This window comes from Numida meleagris, chromosome 1 (assembly GCF_002078875.1).
Source record: "Numida meleagris isolate 19003 breed g44 Domestic line chromosome 1, NumMel1.0, whole genome shotgun sequence".
In the NCBI taxonomy this organism is placed as follows: domain Eukaryota; kingdom Metazoa; phylum Chordata; class Aves; order Galliformes; family Numididae; genus Numida; species Numida meleagris.
The window spans coordinates 67,429,377-67,449,117 of record NC_034409.1 but is presented as its reverse complement, the minus strand read 5'-3'; the positions used below and the strand labels follow the sequence as shown (position 1 = coordinate 67,449,117).

Sequence of the window (19,741 nt, the reverse complement as noted above, 5' to 3'; positions counted from 1 at the left end):
AGCTTTCCTGCATTTTCTAGAATAATATATTTGTCTTCGTTAATTGTCATTTCTTTTTCCGGAATCGTTTTTATGCACCACATGTAGCAGACCAGTACTACAGACAGAGCTTTTTTTGGAATAAATACAAATTGACAAGAAGGTACAGAAACTCTAATAAACATTAAACTACATTAAGTTTTTAAAGGAAAGGAAAGTATGAAATAATCTGATAACAGTCTGCCTAACTCCGTACAGTCTTACTCCATACTTGAAGTTAAGTAAAAATAAAATTATATATTAATGTTGTAACAAGATGAATCCTAATTCATTTCTCCCCATCTCCAGAATTCTCATAGATTATTATTAAGCCATAAAATACACAAGATTAGCATTTCTTAGACAAGATGAATTCAGCAAGACACCGGAATTTTGGCCTGAGTAGGACACATGCCTGGGGAACTTACTGCTTTTTAAAACTGGACTTCAGAAAGACTACTGCAGAGCAGCAGTTTAACACATTTGAAAATAATGACACACATTTTTTAGAAAGAAATGCAATACAAATATTTACACCTCAAGTATTCTTATGCATTAGGCAGCATATTTTCCTTTAATGTACATTTAATAAATTCCTAGTAAAGAACATGTGTCTCAAGTTTGAAGTTCACCATTTAAGTACCAGTCTGCCACTTCTACTTCAAGAAGATTAGCTTTAGAAAACTTCAAAGAAATTAATACTATTACTACAAAACGAAAAATGCAGGTTTGAAAATCAAAAGAAGTAGTAATAAGAACAATAATATTCACTAGAAAATAAATGAAAACCCAGTAAAAGCCCAAACCAAAACCTATTAACAAAAAGGAAATCTGACAGAATGTTTAACTTTTTAAGCTCAATTATGAAACTTAAGGAAGTTACTTTAACATGTTCTCCAAAGCAGGCCTAGTAGGCAGTGACAACAACTGTGCTGAAATAGTTCTCTATCTGTAATCCATTGAAAAAGAAATAGAATTTTCTGTGGCATTTTGAAAAATCATGATTTACCAAATGCTAGTTGATTCACTGTAGCCCACTACAGCATGACAACCCAATGCCTTGGCATGGGATTTTATTTCTTGTCTGATTTCTGCCCACCATGCATCTCGTGTCTCTGGTTCATCTGAAAGACAAAGTACAAATCAGTTCACTATTCTGCACTATGTCAACATAAAGTTTCATGCAATTAATCTCAAAGGTTGACATTTTCATATTCAAGTGTTTTATCTGACAACTTTCTATTTCCTAGCTGTCACACAAGTATTGAGCAAACATCAGCAGGGCTGTTTCATTAATGTTCTTGTTTATCACCCATGGAACTGGTTCTGACAAATTACTGCATTCTTGTTGTGGTCCACATGACACCGAAGTATTGGAGACACTGTTCCAATCTCTATCTTCTCTAAGATCATACTATCAGTTTCCAACAATTTAAGAATAGCATCTAACTTGCAATAAAGCATCAAAGATCTTCTATAACAAGGAAAAACAACAACTACTACTAATAATGAAACAGTACTTAGAGTAATACATCAATATTCATCTGACATCTTTGAAATAACCTGAACAATTGTTTCTACTGCAAGTAGAAGTACTATTAACCAGATTTTAAAAAAACATTTGTTCAAGACTGAATCACCAGTCAAACACAGTGTTCTGCAGCTCTTGGTTTACCACTTCTAACTTACAAAAACAGTACGAATTTTACACTATTTTTAAATTAACAAGAAGAAGAACAAGAAGTATGTTGACTATATACTTGTCAACATCTTTTTTGCTTCAGTACCCTGGCAACTGCACGTTTTTTTTTTTCCAAAATGGATTCTTATATCTAATCATCTTTATTGTCTCTGGGGTATATCCTAAATATTAAAATATATCCTAACTCCTTATCCTGAGACCTACATTAAAATGCAAAAGAAAAGTACTACTAGAATAAGTTCATGCAGTTCATTTATTATGACTGTTCAGAAACAAGTTTCCCAAAACTAAAGCTCTACTCCTGCAAACTTTTTACATATGAAGTCAAATACTGCTGTTTAAAACTGAAGTTTATAAAGTGCTTCTTCTTTCAAAATGGAAAAGTACGTTAACTGTTGATACATAAAACAAGGGAGAAAACAGTATCAAACTGTAGGCGCTCAGATACTACAAAAGGATCTGGACAGATTCTTACACAGTTTCTCTGGAATCAGTTGCATTTGACATGGATACAAAATTCTAGCCATCGGAATCTCCCTGCTGAATCATAATTTTAAATATTAAACCTAAGAATCATTGGGAACCACTTATGCACTTTTGAGCTATTAGGAATACTTATAGTGTATGATAACTCCATATCATACACTAAGTTCTCTGACAACATGATGAACAAAAATGGAAGATGCAGATATACAGATAATTTGAAATCTACTGAAACAAAAACATTGTACAGCAAGATGTATTCACCCGCGATTTCACCTTAGCTTTTAATTCAGAACTTGGCTCTCAGCATTCTAAAATAAACTAATGATCATTTTTTAATAATTAAAAAGCAAGCATAGAGGTTTGTATTAAATAAGTTAGATATTCAACCATATATATCTTCAGATGTTACTGCTTGTGCACTCATAGTATTGTATTGGGGGTGCAGAATCAAGTTCATCCAACTCTTGCTTTAAGAAACATACACTAACAAAAAACTACAGTGATCATGGAATACCTTCCCAAGAACTGAGACAAAAATATACACACAAAAACATAAAACAGACTAAGGATTTTCATGAATTGTATCAATCATGCTACACTCAAGCAGACTTTATCTTCAGCAGGTTTCAATACATTCCTAGTAGAATCTCTAGGCATTGTACTTTGCCATTCCTCAGAATGAAACCAGTGTTGAAACACTTCTGCTGACGGAGAAAATCAAGTGCTCAAGACTCAGATGGCCCCAGTACCTGCTATTAAAGTCTCACACTTATCAGCTTTCAAGAGCTGAGTCATGCAGAAGCAGCCCATCATATCACAGCACTGGACTTCCCAAGTTCACCACTGATAATCACTTCTGGTGCACATAAAGCATCTTCTTTTGCATGTGCATTTCTGTACCTGAACACAGGCTGTCCTTGCTGTCACCAGCTGACAGCAGCATTACTATGCAACCAGAGGAACTCTGGAAACACATTTTAAGGCAAAGGCTACAATGTCAGACAAAACGCAGTAAGCTACAGGAAGATGTGAGACCACAAGCAAATTCATTAAATGTCATCACTAATTCTTCCTGGTAGAATGGAAATGGACCTGGGGAGACATTTCTCCTTCTCCACCCAATCACAGTCAAGAAGTTTGTTTATTAATGTGTTTCCCTCTATAAGAGAAAGGTTTAACTAAGTAAAAGTGGGAGTGCTGACCATGCAAGACACTTCTTGCTCAATTAGACTTGATCACAGGCTGCTGGCTATAAGCACTGATGGAATAGCCACTGGCATTTTTGTGATTCACAGAAAAAACTGCAATGGAGATGTAACTGGACTGTTGCAATCTTTTTCCAGACATAAAGACTTAAGCAAAGGAATGTTAATTTTATTATTATCATTAGTTTTCTCTTCACATCCTTAGGTACCATTTGGCAAGTACTGCTAACGGCCTCACCGTGACAAAAAGTGCAAATGAAATGATACGGTGATGAAGAAGTTGAAAGTGAGCAATAGGTGAAGCAATGGGGTGAACAAACGAGGCATTGTGGAATAAAGAACAAGATTACAAGCAAGAAAGTGATATTAAAAAGGAACGTGGACACAGGAAAAACTGAAACAGAATGAAATGTTGAAACAGAACAGATATGCTCTAAGGAAACAGAAATGGCTGAGAGATAAGTGACGGGTCCCAACCTCTATTACAAACATGTAACTTTCCTCAACAGGAAATTTAGCATTCAAATCAAAGTTCAAAGCAAGTTTTTAAGAAAGTTACCACAATTTTCTCACCTAGCTCATCTACAAGAATGCCTTATCATAACGGAAAGTCCGTATTGTTGTGAGGTTGCTCAACACTATGTCTTGCTCAAGCAACATTTAACCCTTTGTTCACCATTAGAATTAACAACATAATTAAACTATAGTAATGTAATGAATCATTATCATTCTTATTAAAGATAAGAACTGTTTTCCAGTCATTGTCTTCATTGCTCACAGGATCAGGCTCAATATCTTTCAAAAAAAAAAAATCCAACAAATTCTTATTGTGAAAGTTCAAAAATTTGTATTAAGGTCATGCATAAACAAGTGCTTGTAAGTAGAAGACCCAGTCTCTTTTACAACATTCAGCTGAGTCACTATATTTTCCCTTCCAGAAAGGGAATAATATGAATCAGTATATTAATACTGTACATTCACACACAATTTACACGAACTTACCTTTGCATATTAAAATACAAAATGATTGTCTACAGTTAAGATCAAACACTATGACATTGCAGTAATAAATTGATACAAAACACTGAATGCAGTGCAATGTGTAGCATTCAAATTCTTCTGACAAATATTTTCACAAGCAGCCTTGTTTGACACGAGCCACACAATTTCACATGGGGATGCCATTGTAGCATTTACAAGTTTAGTAAAGCTAAGGATTTACATAAACAATTAGAGGAGTTAGGGAAGCAGGATGGCGTGTGTCCAGCACACTCTGTATGAGTGTCTGTTGTTGTTTTTCACTAAGGCAAAAGCTTAAGAACTAAGGGTTTGCAAAGCAGATTCAGCAGACAGTAGCCAGAAACGGTGGGTATTTTGGCGCATGCTTGGATCAGGTGACAGTACAGACTGAAAACTATGGCAGCTCACTGAAATGGTTACAGAAAGTAATGGCCCTGGATTCTAGGTGGAAGCAAAAAGGCAAGCATACATAGCACTCAATCACAAGCTTTTCTAGCAAATCCATCAAGTAGTTTATAGCAAGGTTTATCTAAACTCCAAACAAGGAAGTCTGCAAAATTACATTGCTATTATGTAATCTTTATTGGAAATCAAAGACTGAATATTAACCTGCTTTCATTAACGTTTCAAAATTGGCATTATAACACAGTGGAAGCAAAGCATACTGTTTCTAGATTTGAAGGCTTGAGAAACAACGTTGCAAACAGAACCGCATTCTATAAAAATCTGCCAACTCAAACCCTCTCCAGCTCAAACTTCTCCAAATTTATTTAACAGCTCCAATAACTACAAACATTACCTTTATTTGGTGCCCCAAATGTTCTTTTGGTCTGTAAACTACCTACTTCTTTCCTTCAAAATATAGGGTTGATTTCTTTCACCTGGATAACACTTAACATTCTAAACATTGTAGATGTTTTCTGATTCACAAGAAGCAACATCTTTTCAAAGTTATTTGTTAAGAGGTTGTCTCCAAGGCTTTCCAAGAATTAGACAGAATAAGCACTAGGCTAAATCCCTGCAAATTTTTAAAACAAGAGTTTTGTACACAAGAGTTACTGCACTAAAGTTGAATCATAAAAAAAAGAGATCCTGAGAAAAACCTCTAAGTAGGAACGGTATGGTTCATTTCCATCTATCATAATACTTAATACTGAAATTTAGTGAATATTTACAATGCAGCATTCCAAAATGAGGATAATCACACTGGAGAGTTCTGACAACTAAATGATTTATTGTCCTGGCATCTCAAAAAATAGCAATGAAGACAGCAAATTTAAACTCTGAGTCTTTCACTAGGTAGTCATAATCCACACTTTTCTGAGGAGGCCTCACTCTTTAATAACCTCAAAGTAGCAGGAATGGGCACAGCTACTGTGGTTTTATACTGCAAACAGAGCTTCCTTATCCTCTTATCCTCAAACCTTCTTTATTAAAACTTATTAATCAGCTTATACGGGGGGGAGGAGTTGCTTGCTTTGTTTTCTGGGAACGAGATCAGGTTTTTGGGGGGGCAGTCCTTTTCTTTTAAGAACTATCTTTGTTAGGTTTACAAGCACCTGGAGTCTCACCTCCCTACAAGCCCAACTTGATGCTCTCTGGCTACCCCATAAATTAATGTATTTCCTATAACCTTTCTAAACTATTTAGCAGTAAGTGTACAAAGAGCTTCTTGCCTGTAAATCTTAAAACATAAACTGGGGTAACAAATAACTAACCCTACAACAGATGAATGCTAATTTGAATCTTTCCAAAGATTCTCAAAGCCACTTCATGCTTTTTTTTCCCTCCTCTTTAAACTGCTCCCTTTGTTTATCCTCAAGACAAAGATGGGAAAATGAAAACTTTTTTTTTGTAATTCAGAAACCAAAGGAAATAGATTATTGTGATTTATCACATGCAAACTGAGATACACTTACTCCTACAAAATTTAAAACTACAGAGAAAACACCCAGGCTAGAGAACAGTACTGCACCAGTGCCTTCCTGGCATACGAAACAAGGTCAGAAAGCACCAATCTCATTTCTCAAGCCCAACTGCTGAATGAGAAAAAACACAGGTTTAAGTGCTGATGTTCAAGGAATTCTTCAATTACTGAAGATGCAGCATCTAGGACTAAAACTGCATCCAGTTGTCATGTATTTGCAGGATGAGGTATTTCAGATGGCTGACTGAACACAAAACTATTCCTTTGCAGGGCCAGTCTTCTATCACATTAGTCAGGCCAAGCGACTCACTCTGCAAGTACATGGTCACCACAAGACTGCAGGACCACATGGCAGAAATAGCGCAGAAAATCAGGACTGTTCCTTTCAGTGGCAGCTCACTACCGAGATGTGTTAGACTTAATAAAGATACACTTCTAGATGGGGAAGAAGCAAAGTTTATCTTAGCAACATTCCCACCACAAGTCTTGAATATTCTTTATTCCAAATTCCATTGAAAACCCTACATCACTGCCAGAAGACTGAAGAATACTGATTTTTCTTACAAAAGAAAAAAAAAAAAGGAGTTGCTTTAAGTATAAAACAGAATTAAATGTCTCAGTAACTTGGGGGCTTGGAGCATCTCCTGTAAGATGAAAGGCTGAAAGATCTGGGCCTGTTCAGCCGGGAGAAGACTGAGGGGGGAAATCTCATCACTGTTTATAAATATCTAAAGTGTGGGAGTGAAATAAATGGGGTCAGTCTCTTTTCAGTGATGCTGTGACAGGACAGGAGGCAACGGGCAAAAACTAAAAAACAGGAAATTCCATACAAGGAATGAATGAGGAAAACTTTACTGTGGAGAGTGACAGAGCACTGGAACAAGCTGCCCAGAAAGGCAGTGGAGTCTCTTTCTCTGGAGATATTTAAGACCCGACTGGACACTTTCTTGTGTAATCTACCACGGGGAACTTGTTTTAGCAGAGGGGTTGGACTCTGATCTCCAGAGGTCCCTTCCAACCCCTACCACGTGATTCTGTAACTTCTATTTCTTTGATACAGGTGAATGTATTTGAAATTTAGGAACCTATGGAATTATACTTCTATTCAGAAATTCAAAAATGGATTGAGGCATTTAACTGTCTCATCCCTTCAAGGCAATCATAAGAATCCTAATTCAGAAGTCCGGCTCTTGGAATCCTGCTTTACCTTCCCATCAGCTAACTCTCTTACATTCGTAAACTTACATTCTTGACACTCCCAGCCTTGAAATGTTCTGAAACGTTCTTAATTTGTTCCTAATCTCAAACAAATAATACATGGAACACTTAAAACACTCGGATACCTGAAGATTAGCATCTTCTAAATCTTATGACTGACATCACAAAAAAACAAGTAATTTGTACTGTTCACAGTGTGACCTACATGAATTCAATTCTGTATATCTAAACAGAAAATTTCAGATGAAAAAAATCAGTAATTGGAATTTTACCCTAAAAAAAGCCAAGTCTCCACTGTTCTGCACTTTGTTTATCAGTCACACATTGCAAGCTATGTGACTGATCTTCAGAACAAACAAGCAAGAATTACTTGGACAGATCACAGCATAATTTAACCTTTTCTAGACTTTACACATCCGCTTTGAGGGAAGAATTTTCCACACTGGTTCAACCAAATCTGCTGAAAAATACTACCAGCATTAACTGCAGGGCTGTAGATCCTGTAACTTTTCCTTTTAATGGTAGGTGAAGGTCTTACATGCTCAATACATGCTGCAAAAGAGTATTTTTTTTTAAGTTGTTGTACCATCAAACTGGCAGTAGTAATTGGTTTTATAGAGAAAGAAAATAATCATTTAATACAACTAAAAAAACTCCAATCAAATCAAAAGATACCACATTTCAAGACTAAAAAAATGCTCGTTTTGTATGTACATATTAAAAATTAAACCTAAAATTAAACTATTATTAAGGTAACACTTAAAAATAAAGGTTTAATCCTTACCATACTTCCTTAGCACTATAATGTTTAAAAATGCTGTTTTGGCATAATAAAATGTTAAATACCATAACTAATTTGTCTCTGGGAAATTAGCGTGTCAGGCCTAATTGTATCACTCTAGCTTTCAGTTATTATTTCAATCAGTCAGTCACTCTATAACACTGATGTCCTTACAGCTGTGCACAAGATTCCTCTAATAACAAAACGAGTGGGACACTAAGTACCATACTGGAATGTTTTAATTGATACTATTACAGTAACAAGGACAGTCTACTGCTTTGATGAGCTGCTAGGTAATAAAGATATTCCCCATTTTAACTTCTACCTGTTGATTTGTCATTTAGGCACAGTAAATATAACTGATTTTAAAACATGAGCCATCTTCAAAGGATATCTTGAAATGACGGGACTGTCAGTCAAAGCCGGAGATACTCTGCTGTAAACAAGGCACATTTTTAAAAACCACTCTGTGTCTATTTAATAATTAGTATCACAAAATGAACTAGGGGTAAGTCTTAAACAAGTCCAACTACCTGGAAATTTACAGTATGCAAGAAGGTTATTTTATCTAATACAGTCACTGAAAGAAATATACAGAACTTTGAAGAAAACAAGAGATTAATCTCTCAACAAACACAGATGTTCACAGACAAGACTACTGCTTTCTGGCTGACTGCCGTGCAGACGATTTACCTCACTGTACAACCGCAGAAATAAGATGACGTTATTTGGCAGAAATTCACACTGCCTCTGCATTTCCTATTCATTGTTTACACTCCTCATGCTTTGTACATTACATACACAGATCCTCCACATCCTGTAATCCCATACCTTCACAACCACGTTTCTGTTTTTGCTAGACAAACTAGCAGAAGAACCCTTTCTAAACTTCTGGATCCGAGGAGTCTTTCCTACAGGACTTCAACAAGACTGCATGGAGACAAAATAACTTAAAAGTTACAAAAAAACCTGAAAATATTTCTGCAAAAGATCAAAGACAGATTTCACCGTCTAGCAGAATTTAAACTACAAAGTGAACAAGAAAAAAACCACCCTATTGTTTTTTCAATGAGAAGCATGGTGTGCTAAGAACTTCGTATTCAAACTAAGAAGGAAGAGCTGTTGTGCCTAATTCAGCTCAGAAAATAGATCTTATCCATTAACATTTATCCACTGCTGTGCCTATTATCCTGCTAAGGTCAGTTAGAACTTGTGTGACCTGCAACTTACGTTCCAGTTTCCTAAAACTCTGTCAGCATTTTACAAATACATGCTTGTCTGTAATTTAGTAGTACTTAGGAAGGTGTCATTTCAACTAGCATTGTTATAGTCTCTTCTAACATATCTTGGACAAAGTAAGAAACTATACAACTACGTCTTTCCAATCACAGAGTGGCTTAGCATAAGGCTGACCAAAACTCATCACAAACCATGAAGGAAAACTGTGATATCAAGATAATAGTTTTAGTCAAACCTCATATTTTGAAATTAGAACGAGTGATCTGCAACAACTTTCTTCAAGACCACAGTTCTCTCACTCGTGTACTACCAGTTCAAACTGTAGTGGTGTAATAAGCAATTGTAGCATCTATGCAGCAAAAAGTTTATGCTGACACTCACATCATTAGCCAAATTTCAGAGAGATTTTTAGATCAACTAAAACAAACTAAATAGCAGTACTTAGTATTAGGGCAAAGATTTCTAAAAGAAGGACTTTACATTTGAAGTTTGTTAATTTATGAATCTTTAACAGAAGATACACATAGTATTCTACACTCACTGACAATGATGAACCTTTGTTCAATTACATGGACATCAGCTCAAAACTCCCTGAATGAAAAAATCACACACACAGTTGCACCCTTAAATTAAGGAAATAATTTCTTTTGCATCTTCTTCAAAAGAGAATATTCAAAAATCATTCACATTAATCATAAAAACCATCTGGAAATACTCACTCCTCTGAAATGTTTGCAAAAAAGTAGAGTAAAATATTACTGAAAAACATCGTAAGTTAATACACACATTAATAAAGAATGAAAAGCAAAAGATTCATTCAGATACCATGTAGCTTTTACTACTCCTCGCCTGTTCAGAAAATCCCCTGACAACTGCTTTACCATTATTCTGTCAATACACACTGATGTGCTACAAATCAATCCGGAAATTCTTCAAGCAAAACCCAGAGGTCAACCTTAAAATTTCGTTGTTGTTTTTTTTTTTTTAATAGTTCTGAACAACAGCCACTTTAGACTCCAATGAAAACATTCTGACATTTTCTATTGCATTTTTTTCAAGTATGCCACACTTAAAAACTCCAGATAGCAATATGAAATGTAATTTGCATATCCACTGTATGTTTGTATTTCTGTGACAGAAAAGCAGAATCAAAATATTTTCAGAATCAAAATATTTTCAAGCTTTCCTCTTGCCTTTTCTCATGTAAGAAACTAGCATTCTGGAGAATTTCACACTCCAATAACAAGTCAGGAATATCACACACGGAGCTTGAAAGATCCTTGGGAATTTTATTAACAATCTTTTTTCCTTTCATGTTTCTGACTACTGGAGCTGAAGCAGCACTACTAGAGCAACTCCCTGAAGCAGGAGGCTAAAAATGTAATTCAGTAGAGGGGATACGTTAGTCTATGAAACGACTGCATGTGAAAGTGCTGTCTATTGAACAATTTTTTTTACTTGCTAAGGAACCTTTCTTCTCTGTATTTAACCTCAAGGAAAAAACTAACAAAGATCCAGCCTTCTGGACCTAGGACTCCTTTCACACTTTTATATTTACATCTTTAACATCCTTTTCCTGGATACCACAGAAATGTAACCTAGTAGTGCCCTCATTTCTATAAATTTGTGCTCTTGCATCTCTACATTTCTATTGCAGGTTCATCTTGACCATCACCTTTTCCTAACTTCACAAACCATTAACAATTATGTCATTTAACTATACACAATTTGTAGGTTATTTTAAGAAGTTTATATTCCCCTCATCAAATTCAGGTCAGTCCTTACTTCCACATTTTTTTTCAAGCACGCTCAAATCTCTGCATCTTTTCATCAAATGTTGTCGTATCTTACACAATTAAACAAATAATTTCCTGAACACTAGCAAAGAAAGAAAAGGAATATCCTTCCATATCCTTTAGCGTCTGTACACAAGTTCATTGATAAGCTTAAATGAAGCCTGAACCCTTACTAAAAGGAAAATAACTTCAGCCTACTTATGGCTGTGGTTACATCCTTGCTAACAGGAATACAATGTAAATGCACAGTACTGTTTTCCTTAACCTTTAAAAGTCTCTTATCTCCTTCAGGGCAAGCAACAGGAGACTTGGAAAGAAATGTCTGGAAGAGGGAGATGAACAGAAATCTTTGATTTCTCAACAGTAGCAGATTTACACAACACATTCGTTATTTCAGTCTAAGACAGGGTTAAAGTATGTAATCTGAACTCTACTACAAAATCTACTGCCCATTGCACATCACATGTAATACTTGATCTAATGTATTCCTTCACTTTTCTTGTTCAGCAACATCCCTGGCAATGAAAAACCAACAAATGTGAATATAAACATGACTCACTCAGTCCCTGACCAGTAAGATAAATCAAGCCTGTTTAGTAGAGAGCTGCTGACACATATCAAGGCAACAGAAACACAGACAGTTCTGCTTCTCAGGGCAGTATTAACTCTAAAGTTAGTGCTTGATTTAGGTTTCTCTACTCCAGAATTTCTGCATAAGCATCACCTCTGGGTATAAATGCATATAACAGGTATTTGTCTTCCTTTTTCTGTCACCTCTAAACAGTTTAGGCCACTGTTTTGAAATAAATCTATGACTAGCTCGCCCTTAGTTTTGCAGGCTTGCATTACTGGATCACTTTCCAGCCTAGTTTAATGCAGCTTAGTGTCAGTACACAATTAATTTACTCCATTATCCTAATAAAATTTCCATGATAACATGAAACACCTTGAACAAGGCTATGCTACACCACTAATAAATCTGGAAATTTCATAACATTATTTTCACATGGAAATTAAATTTAAAAGATTCCATTTTATAACAAGAAAATAAACAAAAATAAAACAGACAAAAAAGCCATAAAATCTCCTATATCTGATGTTCCAGGACACTCAATGTGAGGATAAACAAGGACACAAAAATTAGCCAACAGTTTCACATACTACCTGTAATTGAACTATTTGTAAAATGAAAAACGCATATAGATAATTAAACTAAAGTGTAGAGCATGACTGAGTGCAGTTTCCAAAGACACAATACAGATGTGCAAGGCAACAGTTCAGTAACAGGAAGGTAAGTTTGACTCTGGGGGTAAACAAATCCCCCAAAGTCACCTTTCTGCCTTTTTACTGTGACAGTTTTAAAAACACCAATGTTTGGCAAGCTTCACTGACTCGGGTATTACAAGCACAGAAGTTACACCTCTGCTTCTTCCGTAGTATTTTATATTTCCAGAGGGAAGGAAGGGGATCTTTAAAGAAAGGAGATTGTTTTTATTTCTCCCAAGTAAGAGGCCAGTACTTTACATAGTTTTTATGTAGATTGTGCCTTAACTCTTCCATTTTCTCTGGAGCTGTATAAAGACGTTACACACTTTGATCCCTAAAACAGCGTAACAAGTAGAACACTGGGGCTTTTTCATATTGAGTTTAGAAGAGATTTAACAGTTTAAATAATTCTGCTGTAAAACTTGCAAGATAACTGTGTCTTACAATACAAGATTTATAAGCCAGCACATTCTGGACTACAAACTATCCTCTCTGAAGAGACTGTCTTCTTAGTCTATTTTTCTTGCTTTCAGCCTACCTTATGTCTAATATTTAGAACAAACATAGTCATTGATTTCCTAAAATTAACAGAAGTACGGCCATTGTTGAAGAAAGTGCAAGATCATGCAAAATAAAACGAAACAACAACAAAAAAAAATCACATTTGACATGATCCCATCTATGTAAACCAGAATCCATTCTCTTTACCTAGCTTACTTGTCTTCTAGACACAAGGCTTTCCAGATTAGTATTATTTTCATCTTAGGAATACTATTTTATACTAAAACGATGTTTTGCAATTTTAAAGAAAGCCTTTAACAACATTAAAACAAGACATTGAAGCATGTCACCGTTAAACAGATTTAAATTTGAGGCATTAACCTAATTAATAACCTACAGCATTTCTAAGAACTTCACTGAGCTGCCATAATTTCTGTCAGCGTATGTAGTACTGAATGACTAGTAAAATACCTGAATTGAAACTATTCCAGTCTAGCAGTTTGTATGATCTTGTGTTACCCATAATTCCGACAAAGGCTGAGTTCAAAACAGCAAATTAGTAGATCAGTTATAGGAGCAGAATAGTGAAAAAAAACTACCAACAAGAACACAATTGACAACATCACTCCACAGGAACTGGAAAGACACAGACAGCAGAGTTAATAAGAGGCTGAAATAGAAAGGGAAAAAAGGAGCATGCTATAGCAATCTAGCACTAGGCGTGACCAAAGTGTACAATAAATAGCAATTACTGAGTAACTGATAAGTTCTCAAGCAACCTCTTTTAATCTTCTTTCCTCTTCTACAATTTCCTGCACATTTACTTGTCAGTTTATGTAATTTAATTGAGTAATTTATAAACTTGACTCAAGTGCTTTGTATGACCATCATCAGCGCATCAGATTTTGTTCTACTTTTTCACTTTCCCTCTCACTGACACATCCCTTCACTTCCCCTTTTCAGTTTTCTTTTTTTTGCAATATACGGAGTTTGAGGTATCGTGTACATTACATACACTTGTCAGGAGCAATCCAAAAATCACAAAAAAAACCCTTTATGTCGCAAAAAGTCACTTAACTGTGCAAATACGCGTCTCTATTTCACATTCTTATCCTGCTTGCAGGTTTTTTTTTCTCATTTTGTCTTAAGATTATCGTATAGTAAATTTCATATGTAAGTGATGTGTATCATATATTTGTCTGTATATGATATAGATGTCATATCTGTACCATATATGTCAAAATACAGAAGCTTGAGACAAATTTGTATCAAAAAAGAACAAACAAATTATACATTGACATTACTCTTTATTTTCTCTCTACTTCATAAATAAAAGTTTAAAAATTGGAAAAAAAGAACAATATTCTGCGCACTGATGCTTTAAAAATTTCTTGAAGTAGTTTACTTGAATTCAAATCAAGTCTGGGATTTTATTTCATATTATCAGTTTATGCCAGCAACAATCTCCCTGCTTCAAGAATTACCTGCCTTGAAGGGAAGGAGAGAGATTTCTGGTTGTTTTTTTTTAATTTTTTTGAAAAAGATGCATTTGCACAAACCTCATGCTCTATTACTCCTGGCCAGTGCATGCAAGACTACTACAGGTGCTATGGTATTCCCTCATCTGTCTGCATTTTAAGTGCACTGCTTAACTCAAACTTTTTACAGAGCATCTCTGCTTATCTCAGTTAACATAACATCAAAAATATTCAGAGTCACTTAATGTTGATTTCAGAATTAGGACATGCAAAATACAAGTTCCATTACTGGAGTTCCCAGGTAAATATTGAACAAAATTATTAAAAAACTGATGTGTTTTTTTTTTAAAGTAAAAAGATAACACTCTAAAGGTTTTACCAACTGAGGTTAAAAACACACACTGAGATAGAATGCATAGATTAGTCCTTAAGGATTTTGAGGAGCTAAAAATCAGAAAACATACAGAGGTATATATAAGTATTTCAACTAATTTTTGTTTGAAAGGAAAACTTGCATCATGCTTTAATATTTGGAAGTAGCCAAAAAAGAAACAACTGACAATTCAAAGACAGTTCTTGCTGCAAAGTTACTGGATCCCACATACTTTAGAATTTCACTAAGTTGATGAGAGATTTCTCACCGAAGACAAACCCTCTGAACACCTATTATTTTCCAAGCTTTAATTATCGCACTTAATATACACTGTTAGAATATATTTGTATTAATAAAAATACTACTACCTTTAAAGTTTTAAAGATTAGAAGTACATGGTCATCACAATAGAACTTAGGCAAGATTTATTGTGTCAACGTACCAGGATTGTGAATGCGATCCAAGAGCTTCACGGAACGGGCACTCACAACACCACCAACGTGGACAAGGAAGCCTGGTGGAAAAGCCGTCAAGGTAAAGAATGGGAATTCCTGTCATGATTAAAAACAAACATCAAATGACTGTTCATCAACTACTGCCACTGTAATTGCCACTATACATGCAGTGAACTGATCGTTGCCCTGAAATACAAATAAAGCAGTTACAGAGGGCCAAACGTATCCTTCAGGCTTACTAGGCGCTATGTAGCCATACATCTTCACATAACAACAGTGTAAGAAAAGCAGAGATATTCTAATAATGTAAAAATACTTTTCCCCCATAGAGCTGCACCCTAACGTAGCATTAATAAGTAATCAAAGCTTTACATGTTTGAGTTAACAAAGCTTTTATTGGTCTGCCTTTAACAAGGCAGCGAAACAACATAATTTCATTAGCTGATAAAAAATAAAGGATTATTTTTCTCAATTTTCTAGGGCTTACTGTTATAACTGAATGCAGTTTGATCCTGAAGCACTGGGTAAAGCTAACTTCAGTTTTATAAGAATAGTGAATGCCTTAGTACAGGAGGACACACCTACAAATGTATTAGCAGATTGCTAATGACACTGCGAGTGTCATAAGCTCTAAAGATAAGAAGGAAACGTTAATCCTCTGGAATAAAGCGTAGGTCTTGTATGAAATATAACTAAGTTCTTAAACCAAGGAAATTCACTTCCAATTTCATTCGCATAAATGAGTTTTACCAATTCATAACTGAAATCAGCAATTAATAAGTTTTAGCAACAGTTTGAAAATGTTAATACAAGAGGCCATTAAAGGATAATAGCAATTTTTCATTATGTACATGACAAAATCCTTCATGTTCAAATGTGAACCCAAAAATGGGAAGATTTGATTTTCTACAGTATTATACATACTATAGCATATTTATGGGGGGAAAGGTGACAGGTTAGTGTTCAGCAATTCTCAGCAGAGAGGCAAAAATACAAAGAAAAATCATGCAACCATGGCTTGTGTAGTGATGATTAGTTAAATGGATAAAATAAACAGCGTAACTGTATATGAGAGAAAGTACAGTACTGATTCCTTTCTCACATACTTGAAGCACTTGCAACAGTACAGTGCAACTGAGCTTCCACCTAAACAGTGTACGTGCTGCAAATAAAATGAGAATCGTGGTTGTTCCAGCAATACATGGCATGAAAAGCCCTGGTGAGCAAAAGCCCAAGGCAACTTTTATAATGACCACTTCAGGATTATTACCACCCATGTGAAATTTATTAGAGCTCTTACAATTCTTAAAAGGTGCTACAAACTACATTTTTTTCTGCATTTTCACTTCTTTTACAGAATTCCAAAACTGAGGCAAACTTCGTCATCAGTAATAATAGCATCGACAACCACAAGTGGAAAAAAAGAGAACTACTACAGTCGCGTTTCACGAAGCGATTAAGAAGTAGGAAGATTTCACAACAGGGGTCTGCGAGCCTGTTTGGCTAATTTGTCTTCAGGAGCACCAACGGATCTCTGCAGTGGGCTAGAGAACAGATTCGGCCAGAAGGTTTCACCAGATCTTGAAGTGCTCTGCAGGTTATCAGAGCAGCCAAAGACTCTGACTACAACACAATCAACTTTGTTCCTATACTGTTTTATGCCAAGAAAGGACAGATCCCAGTGCAGCTTCATCAACTGTTTAGTGATTCGCAATACAGTGACAATATTTTTTCTCCTGTGTAATTCCACGACATCCATTATGTACAACTTAAAAACATACCAAAAAAATATATACAGCAAATACGCATTTGCTGCGTCCCCTGAATAGTTATCCTGCATTACTAATGTTCAAAATTAGTAACCAGCTTTCTCAGAACTGTAGAAATTGATTATAGAAAGTTCAGTGCATGCTATCTATATGAAATATATATAAATTCACACACTATGCTTAGTGCACATAGTAAACAAAGTAAATGTTTTCATTCTGGGCTCTAAAGTACAAGGGAATTAAATGCTTTCTAATCTATATGGAGATTCAGAAGTTACTTCACACATTTTCAGAAGGCTTTATACTGCAAGTAATTTTAACATGTTCAGATGCGCAGCCTGCTTAGTTTACAAACTACGAATAAATAACAGCATCATTTTGTCTCAGTCAGTACACTCAGTTGCATTCATAATTGCAAGTTTAATACACTAAAATTAGGCCTACCTCCTCTCAATTAATTTCACCCACAAACAACTCTAAAAAACTCACTGAAGCACTCAAACATGCTCATACTCCATTAACCATGTGCCTCATTCCTTTTGATGCACATAGAATGCTGTCACTTACTACAACAGCCTTTTATTTCTATTTTTTCCCAAGCTCTCTCAAAAAGAGTTTCTTTATTATCCTATTACTCAATATAAAACAAGACCCAGCCGCAACTACACGAGTGATCTGTAATACTTCAAAAATTTTAAAGCTATTCTTGGTGCATGGAAAACAGATTCCCTATGAACCAGATGCCATATCTGTGTATTATAAATTTCCACAACTTTGCATAAATTTCCACTGCACTTTGCAATGGACCTTTAAAATCATGTGGCACGAACACAGAATCTTCCCGTGGGTGCGAAGACATGATGACCTTAATTTTCCAAGCTACAATTGAAGACAGCCAATTATTTTTATCGATACTAAATGGTAAATTAGGTGCTGGACTCAATGATCCTTGTGGGTCTCTTCCAACTCAGCATATTCTATGATTCAAATTCACTACATCATTTCTCAGTTAGTGACTGCATGGACTCTGAAAAAAGCATGTCACTGATTTAATCCTTGCAACTACACTGAGATTTTATAGTCAGCATTTGGATGCAGTTTGATGAAGCTACAATAAAGTCATTGCAGTGTTTAATACAGTGCTTTAAAACGCTTGTGCATATACGTACATGTATTGCTAGTATTCAAACTGCATTTTACATATATTACACACAAAATAATGAAAAAGCACAAGGAACAAGGCTACATACACACATACATACTGTGGTGCTAGCGCCAGGGAAGAAGTTCTCAGCTTTCCATCCAGCATTCCCTTATTCCTACCATGATACCACTCCCTCAGGTATTGGTAGCAATGCTGACACATCCATGGCTCTTTTGGCACTGAGCCAGAGCAGAGACCTCATCCATACCAAATTACTGTTTATTTCCTGTTTGAATTATCTTATTCTAGACACGTTTGCTGCACCTTCTCACCAGGTGGCCAAATAATCTTATAATCTTTATTTCAAATGAACTGAGGGGTGACCTGGATAGGAGTAAGAAGCCACTGGAAAGAAAAGTTGCTAAGTCAGCAGTGCAGCCAAAAGAATCAGAGAGAGAACTGCACTGTAACACAACAGTGATCCAGCAATGCTCTTCAGAGACGATTATCAGTGGATCTCTGTTTTGCAAAGGCAGCAGTGAAGATCTCTCAAGCTCTTGCAGAATGCAAACGCGGAGGAGTAACAGCATTTGTCCAAGTTAAGTTTGAAATAGATATAAATTACAATCAAGAGCAGTGCTTGACTGCTTCTGTGAAAACACAGGCTAATTTTTGCCTACTGACAGAGGCAATATATATTTCTAGGCAGAAGTACGCAGAAAGATAGTGGTGTCATCCAGTTAACACCTGCAATCAACAGGGATCCTGTGAACTGCTAAAAATATATTAATGTTAAATAACATATGTACGCATTTCCACAGCTGGTGTACTTTCCCAGGAAAAAAAGTAACACTTAGGATAATTCTTCTAACAAAATCTCTTCAATTTCCAATTCAGTTTATTTAAGTAACAAACTAATACATATTTAATTAAAAAAGCTGACGAGACACCCAGTTAAATGAATTGCTTATAATGTGCCTTAGCGCTGCCATATGTTCAAATAATCTCAGCTAAGATTGGAAAGAGCTTACTATACATTCACACATGCGGCAACATAATACACATATAAGTTTTACTCTTTGCATAAGTGCTACTCTAAATATAAACCACACAGGTAACTACAACGCACTGTGTACGTGTGGAATAGTGAAACAGAAAAAATTCTTGCGAGTGCCAAAGACATTTTGAGCTAAATATCTCTCCCCGTCCTTCCCATTCATTCTAAGTATCTGAAAGAGGGCAAGTGCAACAAAAATCAAATCCAACATGACATTATCAAAAAGACAACAGGAGCATTTTTTTTGTGTCAATTAACAGTCTGCATGCTTTGCTACATATTGATCATCTTCGAATTAATAACAGA

The 19,741-nt window shown here is 35.5% G+C and overlaps 1 protein-coding gene across 8 annotated transcripts in view; it reads right to left on the bottom strand.

Annotated features, from left to right (window-relative positions):
* The window catches only part of C2CD5 (C2 calcium dependent domain containing 5), a 69,136-nt gene that overhangs the window by 27,645 nt on the left and 21,750 nt on the right, over nt 1-19,741 (bottom strand). For all 8 annotated transcript variants that reach the window (XR_002436837.1, XM_021391676.1, XM_021391618.1 and 5 more), the window contains exons 9-10: nt 15,453-15,561; nt 1,028-1,142 (exon numbers count right to left, since the gene is read on the bottom strand). Coding sequence is in view for 7 of the 8 variants with exons in the window: in XM_021391676.1 (XP_021247351.1) it covers nt 1,028-1,142; nt 15,453-15,561 (224 nt within the window). In the remaining variant the exon portion in view is untranslated. The remainder of the gene's footprint in view (nt 1-1,027; nt 1,143-15,452; nt 15,562-19,741) is intronic.